Source organism: Podarcis filfolensis (genome assembly GCF_964270895.1).
Source record: "Podarcis filfolensis genome assembly, chromosome: 14".
NCBI lineage: Eukaryota > Metazoa > Chordata > Lepidosauria > Squamata > Lacertidae > Podarcis > Podarcis filfolensis.
In genome coordinates, this window is record NC_139616.1 from 13,387,857 (window position 1) to 13,408,122 (window position 20,266).

Genomic DNA, 20,266 nt, shown 5'->3' on the forward strand with positions numbered 1-20,266 from the left:
TTTAGGGGTGGGGGAGTTAGTTCATTTTACACGGGGCAATGTTCATGCATATGGACCTTACCAAGGCAAGGATTTTATTTTATTTTATTCTGTTTTCAGCCTTCAGCTTTCATTTTGTTTTTTAAAAACGGCTTCAGAAACTTCAGCTGAATGCTACAGCCAGATTATTGATCAGGACTTGGGTTTAGGGAGCATATGACTCCCATTTTACAACTTCATTATCTACTGGTTCTGTTCTGGACCCAAATAAAAGTGGTGGTTGCGTCTTGAAAAGCAGTAAATGGTTGGGGACTGCCTGCCTTCTTGAATATAAATCTGCCCATGTTTTCAACTCTTTCCAAGAGGCCTTTCTCTCTACCCGACCAACATCAGAAATGTGTTCGGTGGAAACTTGAGAAGTTTTCTCAGTTACTTCATCAAGCTCTGCAGTTCCCCTCCCTGTGGAGGCCTAACTAGCCTCCTCTCTGATGTCTTTCCACTGGGAGGTAAAGGCCATTTTTTATAGACAGAATTTTGCCCTGGTAAGCTGCTCTGATTTTTCCGTTGCTGATTTTAGTTAACTTTAACTGCCCACTGCTTAACATTTTCCTGTTTATTGATCCTGAAAATAAATGAATCATTCCCATAGCTTTCATGTTCATGTCACACAGAAGACCATAAAATTTTGCTCCCCCATCAAGCATTTTCAGAGCAGTCATTAACCATTTTACCATATATTCTGCTCACTGTTAACTGTGCCACCCTTAGAACAGAAACTGATATTTTGCTAAGGCCAAAGTTAGCACAAATACTTGAACAGCTGAGTAAGCATGGCAATCTTTGCCTCTTGGTTATTCAACATGCAAATAGGTTTGAGACGAGAACTAGGATTGCGGTCATGTAGCCCCCCATGCAGCAAGTTTACTTGGGGGAAATGTCCAAATAAATTTGCATATTTAATGGGAAACAAATTTCACTGGGTCTATGCAACAATGGAGAGGGGAGGGGGGAAATCCATTTTTAAAGCATTTAAGTAAGTAAAATGCTGCAACCTTTTATTATTACCTTTAAATATATGTAGAGGTGGATATAGAGCAGAAATCTTGATGCTGAAAATAGTAAAATAATGTGCCACGTCTCTCCAGTTACTAAAAAGGGATTAGAACTATGTAATTCACCATTAGTATTTTGAGTTTACCCCCAAAGAGCATTCAAGTAAGAACAGTCACCTTTTGTCTTTTTATTAAAAACATCTGTTTAATCTGGACCACCAATAACGGGCCTCCAGCTCCGCTTGGAAGTCTCCTGGAAGGTTTATTCACATCAAACTCTGTGCATATTTTCAAGTTTGTTAATCCCTTTTTGACAGCTCTGTCCTCTCAACTTGGAGTTTATGAGGGAATTTACATGGCTTAAGGAGCACTGTGAGTAGAGTCTTATCAGTTTTCACTGCATTTGCAAGCCATTCGCCCTGATTAGGGTGCTCTGAGCTCACATTTTACAGCTTCGTCTGTTTCCAGTGCCTTTATGGAAACTGAACAAGTGGGCAGGCGTGCCCACATTCTTCGTTTCCAAATGCAATGAGTTACGGGCTTTATCTCACAGCCATGCCCTGGTTAATGTCATTTCTTTGGTAATTATCTAGCTTAAGGCACCATGAAGCTGTGTAACCCTGCTGGAAGGAATACACACACACACACATTCTTCCCTCTCCTTTCCGCCCCCCCCCCTTGCTTGTGCTCCCGTTACCCTATACTTAGAACAGGGATAGCCAATACGGTCCCCTCCAGATGTTGTGGGGCTACAACAGTGTTTCCCAAACGTGGGTCTCCAGCCGTTTTGGACTACAGATTCTATCATCCCTTGCCAGCAGGACCAGTGCTCAGGAATGATGGGAACTGTAGTCCAAGAACAGCTAGAAGCCCAAGTTTGGCAAACACTGGGCTACAACTCCCATCATTGCTGACCATGTGTCAGGGACTGGCTAGATGATGAGGAGTGGTGGGAGACACCAGCCAAGGAGCCTCCAAGGGAGCCCCAGAGGAGAAAGGCTCAGAGCCAGGGGATTGGTGGTGGGAAACTGAGGAGAGGTCAGAGGGAGAGGTTTGGGAGGAGGGGCTGGATGCTGAATGGGCAACAGGGTTTAGCGAGCAGGGAGAGCCGGTGACAGGGAGCAGTTCAGACTCCGAGGCTGAAGCAGAGGAGCGGGGTCAAGAGGCTGCAGAAGAATCTGGGGAGTCTCCCTTTCCTGCTGCAACAAACTCCCCTCCCTGTGGTCTCCAAGAATGCACATAATAATGAGGAGGGCAAAACAGAGGTCAGAGGTGCGCAGATGCAGTTTGAGACTGCTTAGGAAACATCTAGGAGAGGAGACCTAGAAAGGGTAGAAGAAGGCAGGGACTTTCAGTCCTGGCAACTGCTCGATAGGGGCAATACAGATGCTTCAGGTTACAGATGCTTCAGGTTACAGACTCTGCTAACCCAGAAATACTACCTCGGGTTGAGAACTTTGCTTCAGGATGAGAACAGAAATCATGCTCCGGTGGCGCGGCGGCAGCAGGAGGCCCCATTAGCTAAAGTGGTGCTTCAGGTTAAGAACAGTTTCAGGTTAAGAACGGACCTCTGGAACGAATTAAGTACTTAACCCGAGGTACCACTGTACCTGCTGGGAAGTGTTGCTGAGTTGTATGGCATTTCCTTGAATAAAGAGTTAACTTCACTGACAATGGAGCCTTGCTTCTTTCATGCTGACCTGCAGCGGTGTAGCTAGCGGCTCAGGTGCCTGGTACAGCACACGTGTCCCTCAGCCGGGGCAGGGTGAGCTGCATGAAGCCTCTCCACTGCTTCCCCCTCAGCTGTGGGGCAGCTGAGGGAGAGGCGGTGGGCAGACGCAAGCCCCACGCTGCTGTTTCAGGCAGCGCAGAGCCTGCAGGTGCCCAAGCCAAAACGTCACTCCCAGGAGAGATGCGTGGCTCAGGCACGGTGCAAACTCTGCGGTAAGTGCCAGCCCCCGCGCTGTGGCGCCCAGTGCCAGCCGCATTTCATTACGTTTCTTGACTGAACTAAAAAGTTTCGTGAGCCCATTAAAAAAAACAACAACTCCTATTTTTGTCACCCCCCTCAGTGATGACACCCGGGGTGGTCCGCATCCACCGCACTCCCCTTCCTCTGCCACTGCTGACCTGCACCTGTCTCCAGCCCTGACACCATGTTTCTGAGGCTAATACAAGTTTAGCTATGTATATCTGAGTGGCACAAGCATTTCAGTGGTCTTGTTGTCTCCCTGGAGATCTGATGTAAAATCAGTAGACTTTGGATATTTGTTGGAGTGTTTAAGCTGGGGGTGGGCAATGTGGTGCCCTCCAGATGTTGTTGGACAACCACTCCAATCATCCCTGACTATGGCTAACTATGATACAGTTTCAGGGTCCTATATAGGTCCTACATAAGGCACCAAAGAGACAACCTGTTGGATGCCAGCTTATCTCCTCTTGATAGCAGTATCCTTCTGTGTGCTTCCAATGCACTCTCCAAATATTGTTGGAATCCCATTTTGCATCAGCCCCAGCCAGCATGGCCAGTGGTCAGGGATGATGGAAGTTATAATCCAGAAACATCTGTAAGGCCACTGGACCTGCATCTATACTCTAAGAACATCTAATGAAACAATGACACTAGGAATTTATTGGGGTACAGCTGCATCTCATAACCTCCATCCTGCTCTAGAAATATTTGAGGTGGACCTAAAGGTATACCTGTATGGATGTCTCATGTACCTAAAGGAAGTGTCTAAAGGAAGTACAGAAATTAGGAGGTGTACCTGGAGATGTGAGGATTGGTGGGATCAGGAACCTAACCTGGGAATCTTAGGGTGTAAAGCTGGGATCCAGTTTTGTGAACTATTGTGGTCTTCATGTGCAGACACTTTCAAGGTTGGCAATATTGGCCCTGCGTTTGGCAAGCAGTAATATGCTCTTGGATTGGCCAAGGTTGACATAAATTGACTACTTCTTTTTAAAAAAAATTTTTATTTGGTTTTTCAGATTAAAGTTTTACAGTCAGTTATCCAAAATACAACATAAAATCAAGATTCCAAAGAATCTCCTGGACTTCCCTCCTCCCCTTTGTGGTTCCTATTGTAAACCATTTCCTCCTGCATCTTTTATAATAATCCAAATCTTTTACATCTCCATTACGCCCAAAATTCAACATTAAACTACAAGTGTTATTCCAATCCTGCTAACGATTTTAGCTGTTTACAATGGTTTTTAAGATAAATTATAAATTTCCCCCACTCCTTATTAAAATTTTGGTCTTCCTGATTTCTGATTCTTCCGGTCATTTTTGCCATTTGACCAAACTGACCACTTTTCTTTGTCTGGTCAATGAAGCAGACTCTTCTGCTTGCTGCTATCTTCAGGCTCAAGTTCCCATGCTGTGTCATTGATATCAGCTACCCAGAGTTGGGGAATATACTATGCAAGTTGAAAATTGGGTACAGTTACCCATAGATAGCTCCAGCCTGGGGATAAGTGAAGAGAAGCAAAAAAGCAGCACCTTCTAAATGCAGACAGCGAGCAATCCTGGTGCATATCAGAGGAGAAGTTTACAATTAGCAGTAAAAATATGGAACGCTTCATCTGAGGGAAAGCAGGGAGAAGGAGACCTAAGTATAGACTGACTGATACCAATGTAGAGATGGAGTGGCTTGGTATCAAATGTTTAGTCAACTGGTATGGAATGTGTGGGAAACTATAAAGACCTCAAAGGCATATCAACACCCGCTGCCATTAGTTCAATTGTAAAGAATGTATGAGGGAACATCCCCCTGCCTTGGTTTGTGTGCTGAGTTCTGTGTATCCTCAGGTGGAGCTGGCTGAACTCTGCAGCAAGAGTGAACGCTACATTGGCACAGAAGGAGGAGGCATGGACCAATCCATCTGCTTTCTTGCGGAAAAGGGAACTGTACGTACTGTCTGAGCACGAACTCAGTAGCCATTGTGTTACAACACAAGAAAGGGCTTTTGTTAACTGCGCTGATGAATGACGCACAAATGGTGGATCCAGGGCTAAGTCCACAAGTCAGGGGTGCATTCACACCCACACAAGGTAGGGAGGGCAATCGGCTTGGATGGCTTTAAAAGAAGTTTAGACAAATTCATGAAGAATAGGTCCATCTGTGCCTACTAACCCTGATGGCTAACTTTCTGCTTCCATTGTCAGAGGCAATATGCTTCTAAATTCCAGTTGTTGGAAACTGCAGGAGGGGAGAGGGCTGTTGTGTTCAGGTCCTGCTTGCAGACTTCCCATGGGCATCTGACTGGCCACCGTGAGAACAGAATGCTGGACAGAATAGGCCTTTGGCCTGATCCTGCGGGGCTCTTCTTTATGTCATTATGAATACAGTGGTACTTCGGGTTACAGACGCTTCAGGTTAAAGACTCCACTAACCCAGAAGTAGTACCTCAGGTTAAGAACTTTACTTCAGGATGAGAACAGAAATAGCGCGGTGGCGGCAGCAGGAGGCCCCATTAGCTAAAGTGGTGCTTCAGGTTAAGAACAGATTCAGGTTAAGAACAGACCTCCAGAATGAATTAAGTTCTTAACCCGAGGTACCACTGTACATACCTGCACAAGGAAGCATGCTATCAATACAGAGAGATTTAACGTTAAAGTGTGGCACATCTGTTACTTATAACAACATTTGTTGTTTCCTTTCGGGAAAGTAATCCTACCTTGGTTAAAAATTAGTGCAGCTGCCAGGGGCAAGGCAAAACTGCTCCAAGGGCCAGGGCTGACCTTTGGTCAGCTAGAGTTATTAATTCTTTACAAAAATTGATCTCATTGAAAGATAACTATTAAAAATGCATCTCCAAATTAAAAAGGGGTTCAGATTTAAGGAGGAAGAGGAGGAGTTTATTATTTATACCCCGCCCCAGCAAAATATAAAAACATAATAAAACGTCAAACATAAAAACTTAACTTGGTTGTCTTTTTCTTGCTGGTTTATTCCCACTGCTCCAAATGGTGGGTGGGGGAGGGGGGGAGAAAGAGAGAGTCTGCAGGTAAATGATGTGTGATTTATTCATCTTAAATGTTGTGCTGCCTACTAGTCAAAATAACTCTCTACTATTTATTTTTTTCTTTCCATAGGCCAAGCTGATACAGTTCAATCCTCTTAGGGCTACTGATGTGAGGCTTCCAGAGGGAGTAGCTTTCCTTATTGCCAATAGTTGCGTTGAAATGAACAAGGCAGCGACTTCTCATTTTAATATTAGGGTGATGGAGTGTCGTCTGGCTGCAAAGGTACTGCATGGCTTTCATCAAACCCTAATGAAACCATCATCCAAATATGTGCTGGCTGCAACTCTTTCCACTCTACCAGTTGTTGCTTTATTTTAACACCAGGTCAGGTGCTGCCTCAAAGGGCATGTTTATCTCTTCAGGGTCTGGATTCAGGCCATATATACATGACGGATGGAAGAGAGGGATGGAATTTAGCCCTTAATGTGTGTGTTTCCATTTGGGTAGCATAGCACTGAAAAGGAGTCTTCCCAGGAAGGGCAAAATAAATTATCTTTGTCAAAGCTGATCTCACTTAATGAGAGAGCGCAGTCTAATCCCAGGAATATAAAACAAAATGCTTTAATAGCAATGTATTCACTCTTAAAACAAGGAAAGGAAATGGAAATCCATACATTTAAATTCATGAAATAGCATTCCATTTATTTGTATCTTATTGAAGATTGGATTTTATGTACCTGATAAGCTGTAGAAAGTAGCACTCTCCTCAAGCTTGGGTTCAAATAATTCCATGCGTTTCATCCAAAGCAACCACTTTACCAAATACACAAGTTACAGCAAGCCATACTCAGAGAATTACAGTTACCAACACACACACACACACACACACCACAAACACATTTTCATGTGATGAAATGTGGTATACAAATTTATAAAAATAAATAAATATATATATAATACACTCAGTTTATTGTTGAGTGAGTCAGCAAGTTATAAACTTACTTAATGACAAGGTGATCTTCAGAGACTTTGCTCCTTGAGAATCATCTTACATGTCTGTGGTCCAGTTCAGGCATAACACTAAGCCATTGTTTAGAGCAAATCCCACTTTGCTCAGTTCAGGTATCATGGGGAAATGTGGTTTAATTCTAAAGTTAAAGCTTTCAAACTCCTTGTGCTCTCCAAGAAGAATGAGAACAAGCCTTGTTCCCAAAACATTATGATTGGTTAAAACAAACTGGGATCGAATCTTGGTTTGATATCCTAGTTTGTTAACTGGTCACCTTTACAGCAGATAAGAGTAGTTCAATCTGGGGAGAAGGGCAGGATGTCTAACAGTTGATTTATAGCAACCTCACCAAACTACAATCCCCAGGATTCTTTTAGGGAAGCCAGAATTGTTTAGCTACGAAACTGCTGTAGCCTCGGCCTGTGATTCCCTCTTCCCTCTCTCTTAATTGGCCTGATTGTGCTAACCAAAGAGAAGAGCCAGAAAAGAAGAGCATATCTTGGCAGCTGAGAATTCGTTGGAAGAGATTGTAGATCATTAACTGCCAGGAAATGTCTTGTGTTAGATTCACTGTTCTTGACAGCAGTGCAATAGGGAGATTTTTTTTTCATTTCTTTTTAAAATCCACGTTATATTTTGCCATTTCATATGGGTGCATATTTTCCCACTCAAGCTTACTTTAAGGTTATTGATGAGAGCTAGTAGAAGCCCTTTGCGATGCACCCGTTGCTGGGCTGTACCATTTGAGACAGGGGAGGAATTCAAATATTTGAATGCCTCCTCCACATGAAGTACATCTCACATATCCTAAATAGCATGTTAGAGAGAAAGTTATAGGCTTGCTAAGCTTTTTTTTTTTAATGTGTGAGGCACATTTCATGTGGAGCATTCAAACATTCAGCCCCGCATATGCAGCCTAAAATGATGCAGCCCAAGAACAGATAACATCACATGTGGCTTTCGCTGATCTATTTTAGCTTTTAGTGGAATGCATTACAATTGGAAATGGCAATGCTGCCCACAGTTTATGGGAAACAAACTGGTGACTTCCAAAGCTGAAGTCAGGAGTCATTAGACCAGATGTTCCACTGGTTGGGTCTGTCTAGTTTTGCTAGGAAACCCGTCCGTTTACAGCCTTCTACGGGAGATGACTGGCACAACATTTGTGTTGGCTTCTGTGGTTCCTTTCAGTTACAAAGTTTAGGATTCTGCATTGTGAGGACATTGCTGTAACTATAATTTATTATTATATATAGGGGTTTTTGTCCCCTTAAAAGCTCGGGATGGTTCTTGCCTTGGCACATGAAAGTACCTGGAACCTGTGTTCATCATGTGTAGTCATTCTTCATGTGTTGAGGGTGGCAACACAACATCAGGTCTTCTCAGTGGTGGCTCCCCAGCTGTGGAAGACTCCCTAGAGTGTTGTGCCTAGTGCCATCACTGTCCACCTTTGGGTGCCGGGTGAAGATGCACAGGCAGTTAGCTCTTAGTTGGCATTCATCTTTTAGTTTATTTTGTGATGTATTTTAAATTTGGCATTGCGTGCTTTTTTAAACAAGTTGTAAATTGCTTTGAGACTTTTTTTAGTACATGAAATAGACGAAAGAAAGAAAGAAAGATTATAATCATAATTTTATCTTTAGAGCAATTCTGTGAGGTTAGAGACTGTGACTACCCCAAGTCACGTAATGAGCTCCATCACTGGGAATCTGAGCCCAGATTTTCATTCAGGATTCTAACCCCCTTTTAACACATTGGCTGTCAACTTAGCTGCTCTTCAATTTGACATTAAGATCACTAGAGATATTCAGAAACATTGACGCTACATTAAAAAAACCGAAACACATCACTTTAAAAACAACCCTTCATTGCCTCTGCATATGCTTGAGAGGGACAATTTTAATAGAATGCTAAACTCTTTAAAATGTTTGGCAAGGATGTGCTGTCTTGGGTCCCTAGAAAAACCAAAAGATGTTAGAGAAATATAATCGCTGTAACTGGGATGCACAAAAGAATTGTTTTTAGTCTCACTGACAAGATGAGTAAAAACAAGGTCCCTTTAATGCTTTGGCATAAATTAATGGCTAAATATGTGTTCACTATAATGTCTGAAAACGACTCTGATTTAAATAGTAGCAGACCCATGTGATAAGAACTATAAACCTTGCAAAGTACACTAGATGGCACCAAAAGTAGTTCATAAAAAACAACAACACCTACATGAAGGGAATTAAAACAGGAAAAAAGGCAAGCTAAAATTGAAAAAAGCAATAGGAGGAAAGCAACAACTTTAACAGAACTTTCCTTCTCAGTAATTTTCTCTCTCAAATGTATAGTTTTATTAAGAGATTTCTAGTACAAGGACTCCTTCTGCTAGTGAAATGAAAGCCAGGTGCAACCACAACATTGAACCCCAGTCATGGCCTCTCCCAAAAAACTTCATTCACCCAAGTGTGGTTGTTGTTCCTTCCACTGTTTATTTTATTGGCTGTGGAGTGTAGAGCCCAAAACTGCAAATATGGTTACATGTGTGTAGGTAGATCCAGGTAGGGAGAAGTCCTTGAAATACTGGGGTCCTCTTGAGGTACATAAGTCTTTATAGGCTAAAAACCAGCACTAGGAATTGAGCCAGTAAACTAATTGGTACCCACTGCAGTTGTGGCAGAATTGGTGTTACATACTTAGATCGCAGATCCTGAGGAGAGTGGAAAGTAGAGCAGAAGCAGGCACATGGTGGTCGCCTTCATTACCCCCCCCCCCAATCCTTCCTACACGGTCTTGTGCATTGAAGAGGATTCTCGAGAGCTTTTTAGGGCACATATTCAGTTCATGCAGGGCATTGACTAGGTCTGTTGGGCATCACTGTCAGCCCAGAAGCACCAAGAGGATGCTAGAATGTGATATGATTAGTAGCTATGGGCAAAGATGCTCTCCCTTGAAGTCTGTCCACTATTACTCATCATTGAGGACATTGATGGGAGAGTGCTTTTAACCTCCTGTTCTATTTGTCACCTGTTGTCTTGTTTCTCACCACTGTGATAAAGGAATGAACCCTTTTTAGAAACCTCCAACCTTTTTGTTGAAATTATAGGGGTGATTTCTCTTTTCTCTCCCCATGTTAAGGAAGGACATTGCTCATCTGAAACTTTTATATTCATTTCTTCATGGCTTCCTTGTTCTCAACTAGGCTGCACTGGCAGCTTGCAAATGTCATAATGCCATACGATTGAATATATGAAGTGTGACAGCCCAATTGGACTACTTTAGAGTAGATCTGAATGCACTTTTATCAATGTAATCTAGGACTGGGAGCAGACCGCATTCTTTACTTGAAAAAAGACTCGAACCTCCTATTAAAATTTGCCCTGACAAAAAAAAGCTCCTTCATTTAGACACAGTTGTGGTTGAGAATATGTTTCTTCTTAAGATAAAGTCATAATTAAAAAACCTGAAACAAGCAAATAAAGGACCCCTCAGGACATTTGCAATGAAAGGTTTCATCACTGACAATATTTTTGCACCCTTGTCTTCAGGGAAAGTAACCACAATCACTGCTCCAGTCTAGCAAGCGCTGGATCACAGCCAGAATTTAATATGACCCAGGGCTCACCAAGACTTCACTCCACATCTTGCTTTCAGTGCCAGTAAATGCCTTTGACCATCTACAGTCTTTCATTGCCACTGAATAACCACAATTAACCCCCATACATCTGAAATCTAGGCCAGATGGTCTTCAAGGCAGGCTTGAGGCCTAGTTTTTTTCTTTCCTTCCCCAGATTAGAAACTAAGCCCTGATAATGACCCCTTCACCATATGTATGTTTATGTCATTTCTCATTATTGGAATCCTTATATCATTTATATTTTTATCCCCTCAGTGGTGTGGGGTGCTGGCAAAATGCCCTCTGCTTTTGCACAGGTGTAGAGAGAGTGCTGTAAGATGAGCAAGGGGAGTGGGTCTGGAAATCTGTGGGGATTTATTTTTGGGGGGAGGTAAAGTTTTTATTATTATTTCATTTTATAATGTATATGAAAAATAACAACAACAAAAATTTAAAAATGAAGAGAAAAACCTATAAAATAGGCACACAGAATGAGTAGCTGCACATAAAATAACAAAGTCCAAGTGAAGACTATTAATTTTATCAGAATATCAGGTATAGTTCCAGATCTGCCAGACTTGTGATGAGGCTTGTCTTGAAAATGATGGCTCCGTTTTTATGTTATGAAGGAATGTCAGATCATATAAAAAGTGTCTGGAGGTTCTAGTCCTTGTCAAAATCCCAAATTATGTGTGATTTTCTCCATTATAGCTGTATTCCAAAGAATGGTACCAAGCATCAAGTGTAAGATTTTGGACTGTTTTCCACTGAGTTGCAATTACTATTTGCGCTGCCAAGATCACATATAAGACGAATACTTTTGATAGTATATTTACATTGCTGTTATCAAAAATATTCACTAACATTAATTTTGGACAACAAACAATAGTTTATTTAGTAATATTTATCATTTCTGTTGTGGGGCTTCATTTAAGCCAGGACTCTGTAGGGGTTAGCTCAATAATATGTTTTCAGTGCTAGGGACTGGTCAGGGAATATGAGAATACTGAAAACGGTGCCTCTGAACATGCCCAGAGTGCATTATAATTTCCTCATTGTTGAATATTCACCCCTAGGCTAAGATGATATTTCCTCCCTCCACAAATACTTCTTTCTGTCTCTGTTATGTCAATATTTGCCTTTGTACGCCTGCTGCCTAAAAATGTTCTAAATATTTGACCCCCCCTTTATTTTAGTTGCTATACCCAAAATTGTGCAAAAAAGGGGGAAATTAACAAGCACAAGACCTATTCATTTGCTTCATCTGCATAAATTTACATTTTAAGGAAATTGAAGTGATTGATTTAAGTGCTGTGCAATGTCTACAGAAGGAGGGTGTTATGGCTAAAAATCTGTCTGGGAATGATGCTTCCCTCTGTACATGGAATTCTTCTGAATCTTAGATGAACATATGAAACATCTTTATTCTGCATCAGACCACCAGTCTATCTAGCCTGATGTCATCTGATCTCCAGGGCTGCTCTCCAAGGTTTCAGGTGGCAGGGAGCAGGGTTCCTTTCCCATCACCTGATCACTTGGGCTCGATGATCCTGCAACCTTATACGTGCAAAGAATGTGATCTGTCACTGAGCTGTGATTCCCTACCCCTTGGTGCATGAGGTCTTGTTATGATTTTCCACAGTGGTGCACATGCTCAGAGCCGCACACATTAGTTCACATATTCTGGGCTGTAGAATTTTCACTGAAAATACACCCCAGTGATGTGGTCATCAGACCTTTCATCTCTCTTTTCAGAGTGCTTTCCTGTTTTTATGTTGGAAGAGTAATGAAAAAATTGAAGGAATTCAGCTGCACTTTTCTCAAAAGCAGAGCAGAAATTTACACCCCACACATCTTTGGGTGACCAGAACTACCCATGATTCCGCAAAAATGTTTTTCAGTCTTGTCAGATTGCTTTCGTGCAACAAAGTTGAACACTTGGGAAAGATGAGGCTCAGCTGTCAGAAAGAGATCAAAGTTAACTAATGCAGAAATACTCTTTCCAGGAATAGCCAGCCGTGTTCAGTTCAGTATATATGAGCAGCTGTTTGAATACCAGTTTATGTGTCTTTGAGGGAGTGGTCTGTGCTGAACATCAGGGCTCTTTATGGTGACTGGTCCATTATAATGGCAAGTAAATGTCGAAGATTAACCACAGATCAGCACAAGATTGCCCCAAGACATTTTGGTGTACGAGGCAGAAAATCACAAGCAACACCTCCCTCCCACTACTTAACATGGGGCTCAATCCAATGGGAAGATCTCTTGCTCTGCGGTTCTTCTCAATGTCCCAGTTAATTGTAGTGGCTTTTGAAGAGGAGTTGTTCTTGGTGGACTGTGCCCTAGAGAGTCTAGTCTGGGTGTTTCTGTTGCCCCTAAAACCCATCATTCTGGAAGTGGCTGTTTCACTTATCTTGTGGTAAGTTCACACCATATCCCTTCCTGGTTTAGTTTCCATCTGGACAGCCTAAGAATCAAACCAAGTTTGTTTTAAGCAGAACTTCTGGCTGTTCTTAGGCTTTATGTGCCAGAAAATTTCCAGGACATGGTGATTATGTGGCTTTATAAAAGTCATTTTTTGTGTATGTGCACAGCTTCGGATCTCAGTATATAAAGAGAAAACATTTCCTGTACAGTGGTACCTCGGGTTAAGAACTTAATTCATTCCGCAGGTCCGTTCTTAAGCTGAAACTGTTCTTGACCTGAGGTACCACTTTAGCTAATAGGGCCTCCTGCTGCCGCCGCCATGCAATTTCTGTTCTTATCCTGAAGCAAAGTTCTTAACCCAAGGTACTATTTCTGGGTTAGCGGAGTCTGTAACCTGAAGTGTCTGTAACCTGAAGCATCTGTAACCCGAGGTACCACTGTATATGCCTCCCTTAGGATAAGCAGAGGAGTCCTTTTATGAGTGTCCTCTCCCTCTGAAGTATGCAGGTTGGCAATGAGAGTTGAGGTATTGTCAGTGCTGGTTCCTGTGATGTAGAACACTCTCCCTAGAGAGGCCCATCTGACACCAACAGTAACTCCTTTTCAGCACTGTGCAAAGAGCTTCTTTGCCTTTTAGCCTGGTTCCCTGTAACATCACTTCACTTGAGAGAGCCGCCAGAAGACCCTCGGAACTGGACCTCAGTGTCTGGGCTGAACAATGGGCTTTCTTCACATTTAAACTTTTTCCTTGATATATAAAGTGACTTGATTACATTTTGCAAGGTGCTATGGTTTAACGTACTTATCCCCTTAAGTGGGAAGAGTCTGCTATATTTTCCAATTCTTTAAATTAATCTTGCTGCCAATATCATGTTAAAAATTATGCTGTTCTTTGTGCTTTTCAAAGAGTTTTCTCTTAAAGAAAAAATAGCTTGTAAGGGTTTTTAGGAAATGTTTTGTATTAACTTCAAACTGCTAAGATGTCTATGCATTGTTTGTTGTTGCAGCTTCTAGCAAAATCCAGAGGCCTAGATTGGAAAGCAATGGCAAAGCTCCAGGAAGTGCAGGTCAAGCTGAAACTAAGCTTAGAGGAAATGCTGGCTGTGGTTGAGGAGGTGTTTCACCCTGAGCCTTACAGCATAGAGGAAATTGGGAAAAACCTGGGAATTAGCTCCAAAGAGCTACGCACTCAGATCCTCAGCCAGAACACACAAGACGGTGAGTGCACGCCAAATTGGAGGTGGTGGTGATGGTCAGCGAATGTTTCCATTTATGTGAAGGATAATAGGCAATAGATGTGGAAATATTTTACATTTTGTATAACCTCAAGTGGACCTTCTTTTGGAATCTTTGTGGAGTAAAAGGGTTGATTGTGTTGTGACCTTTTTAAAACGAAGTGGAGAAAATGGAACTGAAATGCTATCTGATTAGTCAAGGCAACTGATAATGGCTTGGGGATTAAAAATACAGGATTGAATTAATTGCATGCAGCCTTCTAGGTCAGCAGTGGACAACTGGTAGTTTTCAAATGAACTTTGGCTCCTGGGAAATCATCATTCGGCGTACCACTTACTTGTGTGTCAGATAGCCTCTTCCTTCCATGATAGATCTGTGGTACATAATAATCTGGACCTTTTAGCTGGAGGAAGATGTGTGTGTGCTTGTTCTAGATTGGCTCTCTGGCCTGTGTAGTTGCTGACCACTGCTCTGAGTCACTTGGCCCTAAAACATTTCCCACCAAAAGAATATCAGAGGCAAATGAATAGCCTGTTGGGTTTGGACAAAGGATACCCAGTTTGAAACCCCTCCTCATCCATGACACTGAGTAGGTTGGCTTTGGGCAAAGTCCAAATCTGTTTCATAGTTGCTTCACGTGTTACAACATGCCTACATGCAGATCTATCCACATGCATGTTTTCCTTGCACACACATTGGGAAGTCACATTGGCTGTAACTTAGCAGCACAATAAAACAAACAAACAAACATGTGGACAGTTGTCGTATGTTTCAAGCTACCCACACATTTCCCACAGATTTTGTCACTGATAGGATTAAGGAAGATAACTGTGCAACATAACACCAGTCTTGAAAGACCTACATTGGCTCCCAGTACATTTCCGAGCACAATTCAAAGTGTTGGTGCTGACCTTTAAAAGCCCTAAACGGCCTCGGCCCAGTATATCTGAAGGAGTGTCTCCACCCCAATCGTTCTACCTGGACACTGAGGTCCAGCACCAAGGGCCTTCTGGCGGTTCCCTCACTGCGAGAAGCCAAGTTACAGGGAACCAGGCAGAGGGCCATCTCGGTAGTGGTGCCCTCCCTGTGGAACGCCTTCCCACCAGATGTCAAAGAGAACAACAGAGAACAACAACTACCAGACTTTAAGAAGACATCTGAAGGCAGCCCTGTTTAGGGAAGCTTTTAATGTTTGATGTATTATGGTATTTTAATATTTTTTTGGAAGCCACCCAGAGTGTCAGGAGAAGCCCAGCCAGATGGGCGGGGTATAAATAATAATAAATAATAAATTAAATAAATTAAATTAAATAAAAACAGGTGAAGCAACACTGAGATATGTTCCCATCCCAATCCTTTAGGATGCAGCAGGGACAAACTAAATTGATGCATGCAACTTACGTTCTGCAACTACTTTAAAGGACGGTGCCAATGGGGCAAAAAATTCTGGTTCTGACATGGGAGATATGTGATCAAAGCAACTTGCATGCCTCAGAAAACCAAAGGAGGTCAGAGAACGAGACTGGCTTGTTCTGTAAGATATTTAGCATGTGTTCTAAATTCTCTCCTTTGAAATAAATAGAGGCTATTTTGATTTTGATCATTTGGCGGGGGAGGTAACTTTTGATTTAGGAAGTGAATTTAATCTACTCTTATTTGCTTGGCATATACTCTTAGTATTTCTGCCTATTATTAAATGAGCCAACCACATTTTGCTGTGCACATGGAACATTTTTAGAATGTTGGCTGCGTCTATATTTAAAGCCTAGATCTCCCCCCCTTTCATGTTAATGGCCTGGTTTCCATGTCACATGGTTAAAAAAAATATCTACAGTAATGTGAATAACCAGTGCACTAGTGCACCATGCCCAAAAGTTCACACTCCTGCTGCACCATGCACCGGGGTTTGGCTTATCATGCTGTCTGAACCTGGGCTTGTGGTCTGTTTCCCCCCCAACCATGAGTGGGAAACAAGGTTTGTTGTTAGCTTACTGCTTGTGGTTTGTGTGGAGGAAACAAATCACAACATGAAGTTCAGACAGCATGGCAAGCCGGACTCTAGTTTGGTTAGTGCATGGCAGCAGCAGGAGCAAGAGAGGAATTTCCCAGGAACTTTTGAGCAACGCTCACTCCATATTTATTATTTCACCAATATTACTATGCATGGTGCTCTTGGAGTAACATAAGCAAAGAACAAACAAACCCAGGCCCCTGTTCCCAGAGAGTTTACCATTTTAAATGTCAGCAGAGAGGGAAGGAATATAAGGGAAGAGCAACAGGTGGCGGCAAATGCACTTAGGTACTTAGTTTTGTTTCAGGGTGAGGACTACAGGCTTAAGTGATAAACTAGGGTGAGATTTTCCTAGGGATTTGAAAATTGTACCACAGGTGTCTTCTGGGAGTCATAGGGGACAGCAAGGAAGACAGGGCAGAGCCGCTTGTAAGGGAACAGGAAAATTTCCAGGCTGATTCTCATGGATTGAAGTGGGTTCTAGACTGGGGTGTGTGGCTGTATTTATTAATATCTGCTCCAACAGAATACAGTTTAGATTCAGTTATTTTCGGCCCCTCTCCCCGCTACTTCCGCTTCTTTGGGCACCTTATTCTTGTAGGAAAGACTTTTCAGTGTGAAAAGTCCAAGGGAAATGTTATCCCATATAGTGTTTGCAGATGTTAGTCGAACAGAATCTGTCTTAGGATGTGGCGTGACTCTGATTCTGTGTGATAAAGCCAACAAAAATGGGTCATAGAGTAAGCCTGTTGTTTTCATTGGTACAAGACAAAACTTGGTTACAGATTCTTGTTTAGTTGCAAGGGAGAAATAGGAAAATAAAAATTAGAATTTATTGTTTGTATAACCCTCAGCTTGGTTTTGGAATGCTGAAGTACACAAAACAAAGAGATTTCTGTCTTTTCCCAGTGTATTTAAATTATACATTACTGCATATTGTTATGGGAACTGAAATAACTGGTCGAAAGGGAACCTTTGTAAAGATTTCAAAAAAATATTTTAGTTCAGTTCCTTTTCTGTTTAATGAACTTGTTAAGCAAACTATATATTATCTTATTTTCCTTTGTAGAAACAGAATTAATATTTTGTTAAAAAAATTTCTTTAATGTAGTTAAATTATTTGCTGGACTTGCTAACTGGAGGCAACGGTACCTTGTAGTAACAAAAGATAGTTGATATGCCTTGCTCATGTTTCTGTGTAATATTAAAATTTGCAGTTAGTAATTTTTATTATTGCACCCATCCTGCATCCATGGAACTCATTATGGATATTAGGGAAGGGCTGGTACCTCTGGTGGAGGACATATTATGCTCCTTCCAGAGTAGTTTGTCCACCTTTGGTCCTCACCCTACACTCAGCTCCCACCTGTGGCTGCTAGAAACTGTGAGCAAGCGACAGCGGCCACACCCCAGAAATGGCTTTGATTGTCAGGCTAAACCAGGTAAGGATAGCCAATGGGTCTCAAACCCTTGGTGAGTTAGGGACTTCCCCTGCATGCAAAGACAGGCTCTGGCAGATTGAACAGACAAGTGGTCCAATGGTCAAGAAGGCGGTTTCTGCCCATGCTCTAGAGGGAAGGGAAGGGCAGAAAGAACTTGTCAACCTGGGAAGGTAGCCCATCTAGGAGAAAGAAAACTCTGGTCCTAAACCCTTGCAGCTTGAGGGATATATCTAGGAGAAGAAAAAGGCTACGGAGTAAACCCTACACAAATCCAGAGTAGAGTCCCTAAGACAGTTGGATGGAGCCTTGTACGCCTCCTTCTGGCAACTCCTGCAGCCAAGATAGTACCAAACATATTGCTCTGTGTCAGGGAACTGTCATCTGAGACGAAGGAGGTGAAAGGGCTCATGGAGGGTGAGAGAGACCACTCAGCGGAGGAGGGGACCAGCAGGGGGAGAAGTGGAGTTACAAGGGAAAGTGAGTCGGAGGGAGGGCTCAGAGATACTTCAAGCGAGAACAGTGGAGAGGTTTCAGGACCTCCCGTAGGGACACCCACTCCTCGGCGGAAACTGTCACGCCGAGAGTCCAGAAGACGCGTTTCCGTTAAGGAGCTTTTATGCTGGAAGAAGTTCCGTAAACGCCCACTGTCCGATTCAACGAGCGATTGATGGAGCCATGCTTAAGGAGCTCTATCACAGACAGAGGTTTGGGAACTTAGCCAAACTCTGAGGGATCAGGATTTTACGCACAAGCAGCTCACCATCCCATCACAGCAATCGGACAGTCCCTGAAAGCAGCTTGTGCAGAGAGGCATCATGAGCAACCCAGCCGGAGCCGGAGGAGCAGCAGGAGCTGGAGAAGGTCCAACTCTGGAAGAAAGGTACAGAGTTTTGGAACTCCAGCTAGCAATGCAAACGGCGAGGCTAGAAGAAAGGAGGGCGCAGGATGCAGAAAAGGCAAAAGGCGCTACACTAGCAAGAAAGATGCCAGGAATGGTGCAGAAGTTTGGGGGGGACCCCAGGAACTACCAAGCCTTTAGGACAGAGATGCAGTATGCTCTCGAACTGCAGTTTAACGACTTTCCCGATGAGGCATCGCGAGTGGGGTTTGTGATTGGCCATCTCGAAGGGGGGGCGAGAGACTGGGTCCGGCCCCTGATGGCAGGGAATAGTGACATGCTGAAGGACGCGAGGAAGTTTTTTCGCGCCATGGATTTGATGTTTTCCAGCGAGATTGAACAGGGACTGGTGCGCAGACAATTGATGGCTTGCAAACAGGGGAGCCGATCGGTTCGTGAGTACTGGACTGAGTTTACAATGTTGATACATAAATTGGGGTGGGACCTATCGGCGGAACCCATTCAAATGCTCTTTGAAGAGGGGCTTTCTTCGGCGGTGAAAGACGAACTTTCCCGGGCGCCCAGGGCGGAGTCTATGGACCAGCTGACCAAATCAGCGCTGACCATTGGAGCGCGCCAGGAGGCAAGAGCCTTGGAGAAGCGGGAGGGGAAAGGAGAGCGTTGGAGGGATTTCCGCATTCCAGAGATTCCAGAACCCAGTTTCCCGCCCGGAGAGCCGATGGAAGTTGGAACAGCGCGCGCGCGCGCAGTTTCAAATCCCAGTGAAGGGAGGAAGAAGGAGGGAAAGAGCGCCAAGAAATGTTACCTCTGCCAGCAGCCAGGTCACTTTGCCAGAGTCTGCCCGCAAAGAAAGGAATGGCAAGGGATGGCGGGAGCTGTTGGGGGGAAGGAGGAGGAAGTCCAGGAGCCAGTAAAAGCCAACGCCTGTCTGCCTCTGTCAGGGCACTGCAGACAGGCCAAGGAGCAGTAAAAGTGCCCACTCCGGAACCTCCAAGACCAGCTCTAGTAATAGAGGTGCTGCTAGAGCTGGCAAACGGATACCCACTAAAGACCAAGGCGCTGTTGGACTCAGGCAGCTCCTGTAATTTTATGAGCAAGGAGTTTGCAGCTGAACACCAGATACAGACACTCCCTTTAAGCAACCCCCTGCAGGTCACCACGATCGATGGGAGGGGAGAAGTTAGCCTACAGACCGTCCCAATGGTTATGAGGGTGGCAAGGCACACTGAAAGGATAGCGTTCAATGTAGCCACCCTGGGAGGGGCGCCAGTCATTTTGGGAATGAGCTGGCTAGCGTTGCATGACCCGCTAGTGGGCTGGCATCAGAGAGTGGTCTCCTTTGGGTCAGCACATTGCCTGGAACACTGCAAAGAGGGAAAGGTGCCAGAAGGGGCAAAAGCCTCCCTAGCAGGGATGGAAGTGGCGGACAAAGGGAAGGTGCCCAAACAATACGCTGACCTGAGCAAGGTCTTCAGCGAAAGGGAAGCAGATAAACTACCACCGCATAGAGACTTTGACTGCCAAATTAACCTGGTCCCTGGTGCCCAGCTCCCCGTGGGCAAGCTGTACGCCATGTCAGACAGGGAAATGCAGGAGTTGAGGGAGTTTATTGACAAAAACCTGAAGAGAGGTTTCATCAGAGAGTCCAGAGCGGTGGGGGGCAGCCCAGTGTTTTTTG

General features: G+C 43.6%; 1 protein-coding gene across 4 annotated transcripts in view; it reads left to right on the forward strand.

Moving 5' to 3' along the window:
- Positions 1 to 20,266, forward strand: part of GALK2 (galactokinase 2) — an 83,402-nt gene that overhangs the window by 40,395 nt on the left and 22,741 nt on the right. For all 4 annotated transcript variants that reach the window (XR_014541675.1, XM_083586784.1, XM_083586785.1 and 1 more), the window contains 3 exons: positions 4,846 to 4,944; positions 6,133 to 6,285; positions 14,048 to 14,258. Coding sequence is in view for 3 of the 4 variants with exons in the window: in XM_083586784.1 (XP_083442910.1) it covers positions 4,846 to 4,944; positions 6,133 to 6,285; positions 14,048 to 14,258 (463 nt within the window). In the remaining variant the exon portion in view is untranslated. The remainder of the gene's footprint in view (positions 1 to 4,845; positions 4,945 to 6,132; positions 6,286 to 14,047; positions 14,259 to 20,266) is intronic.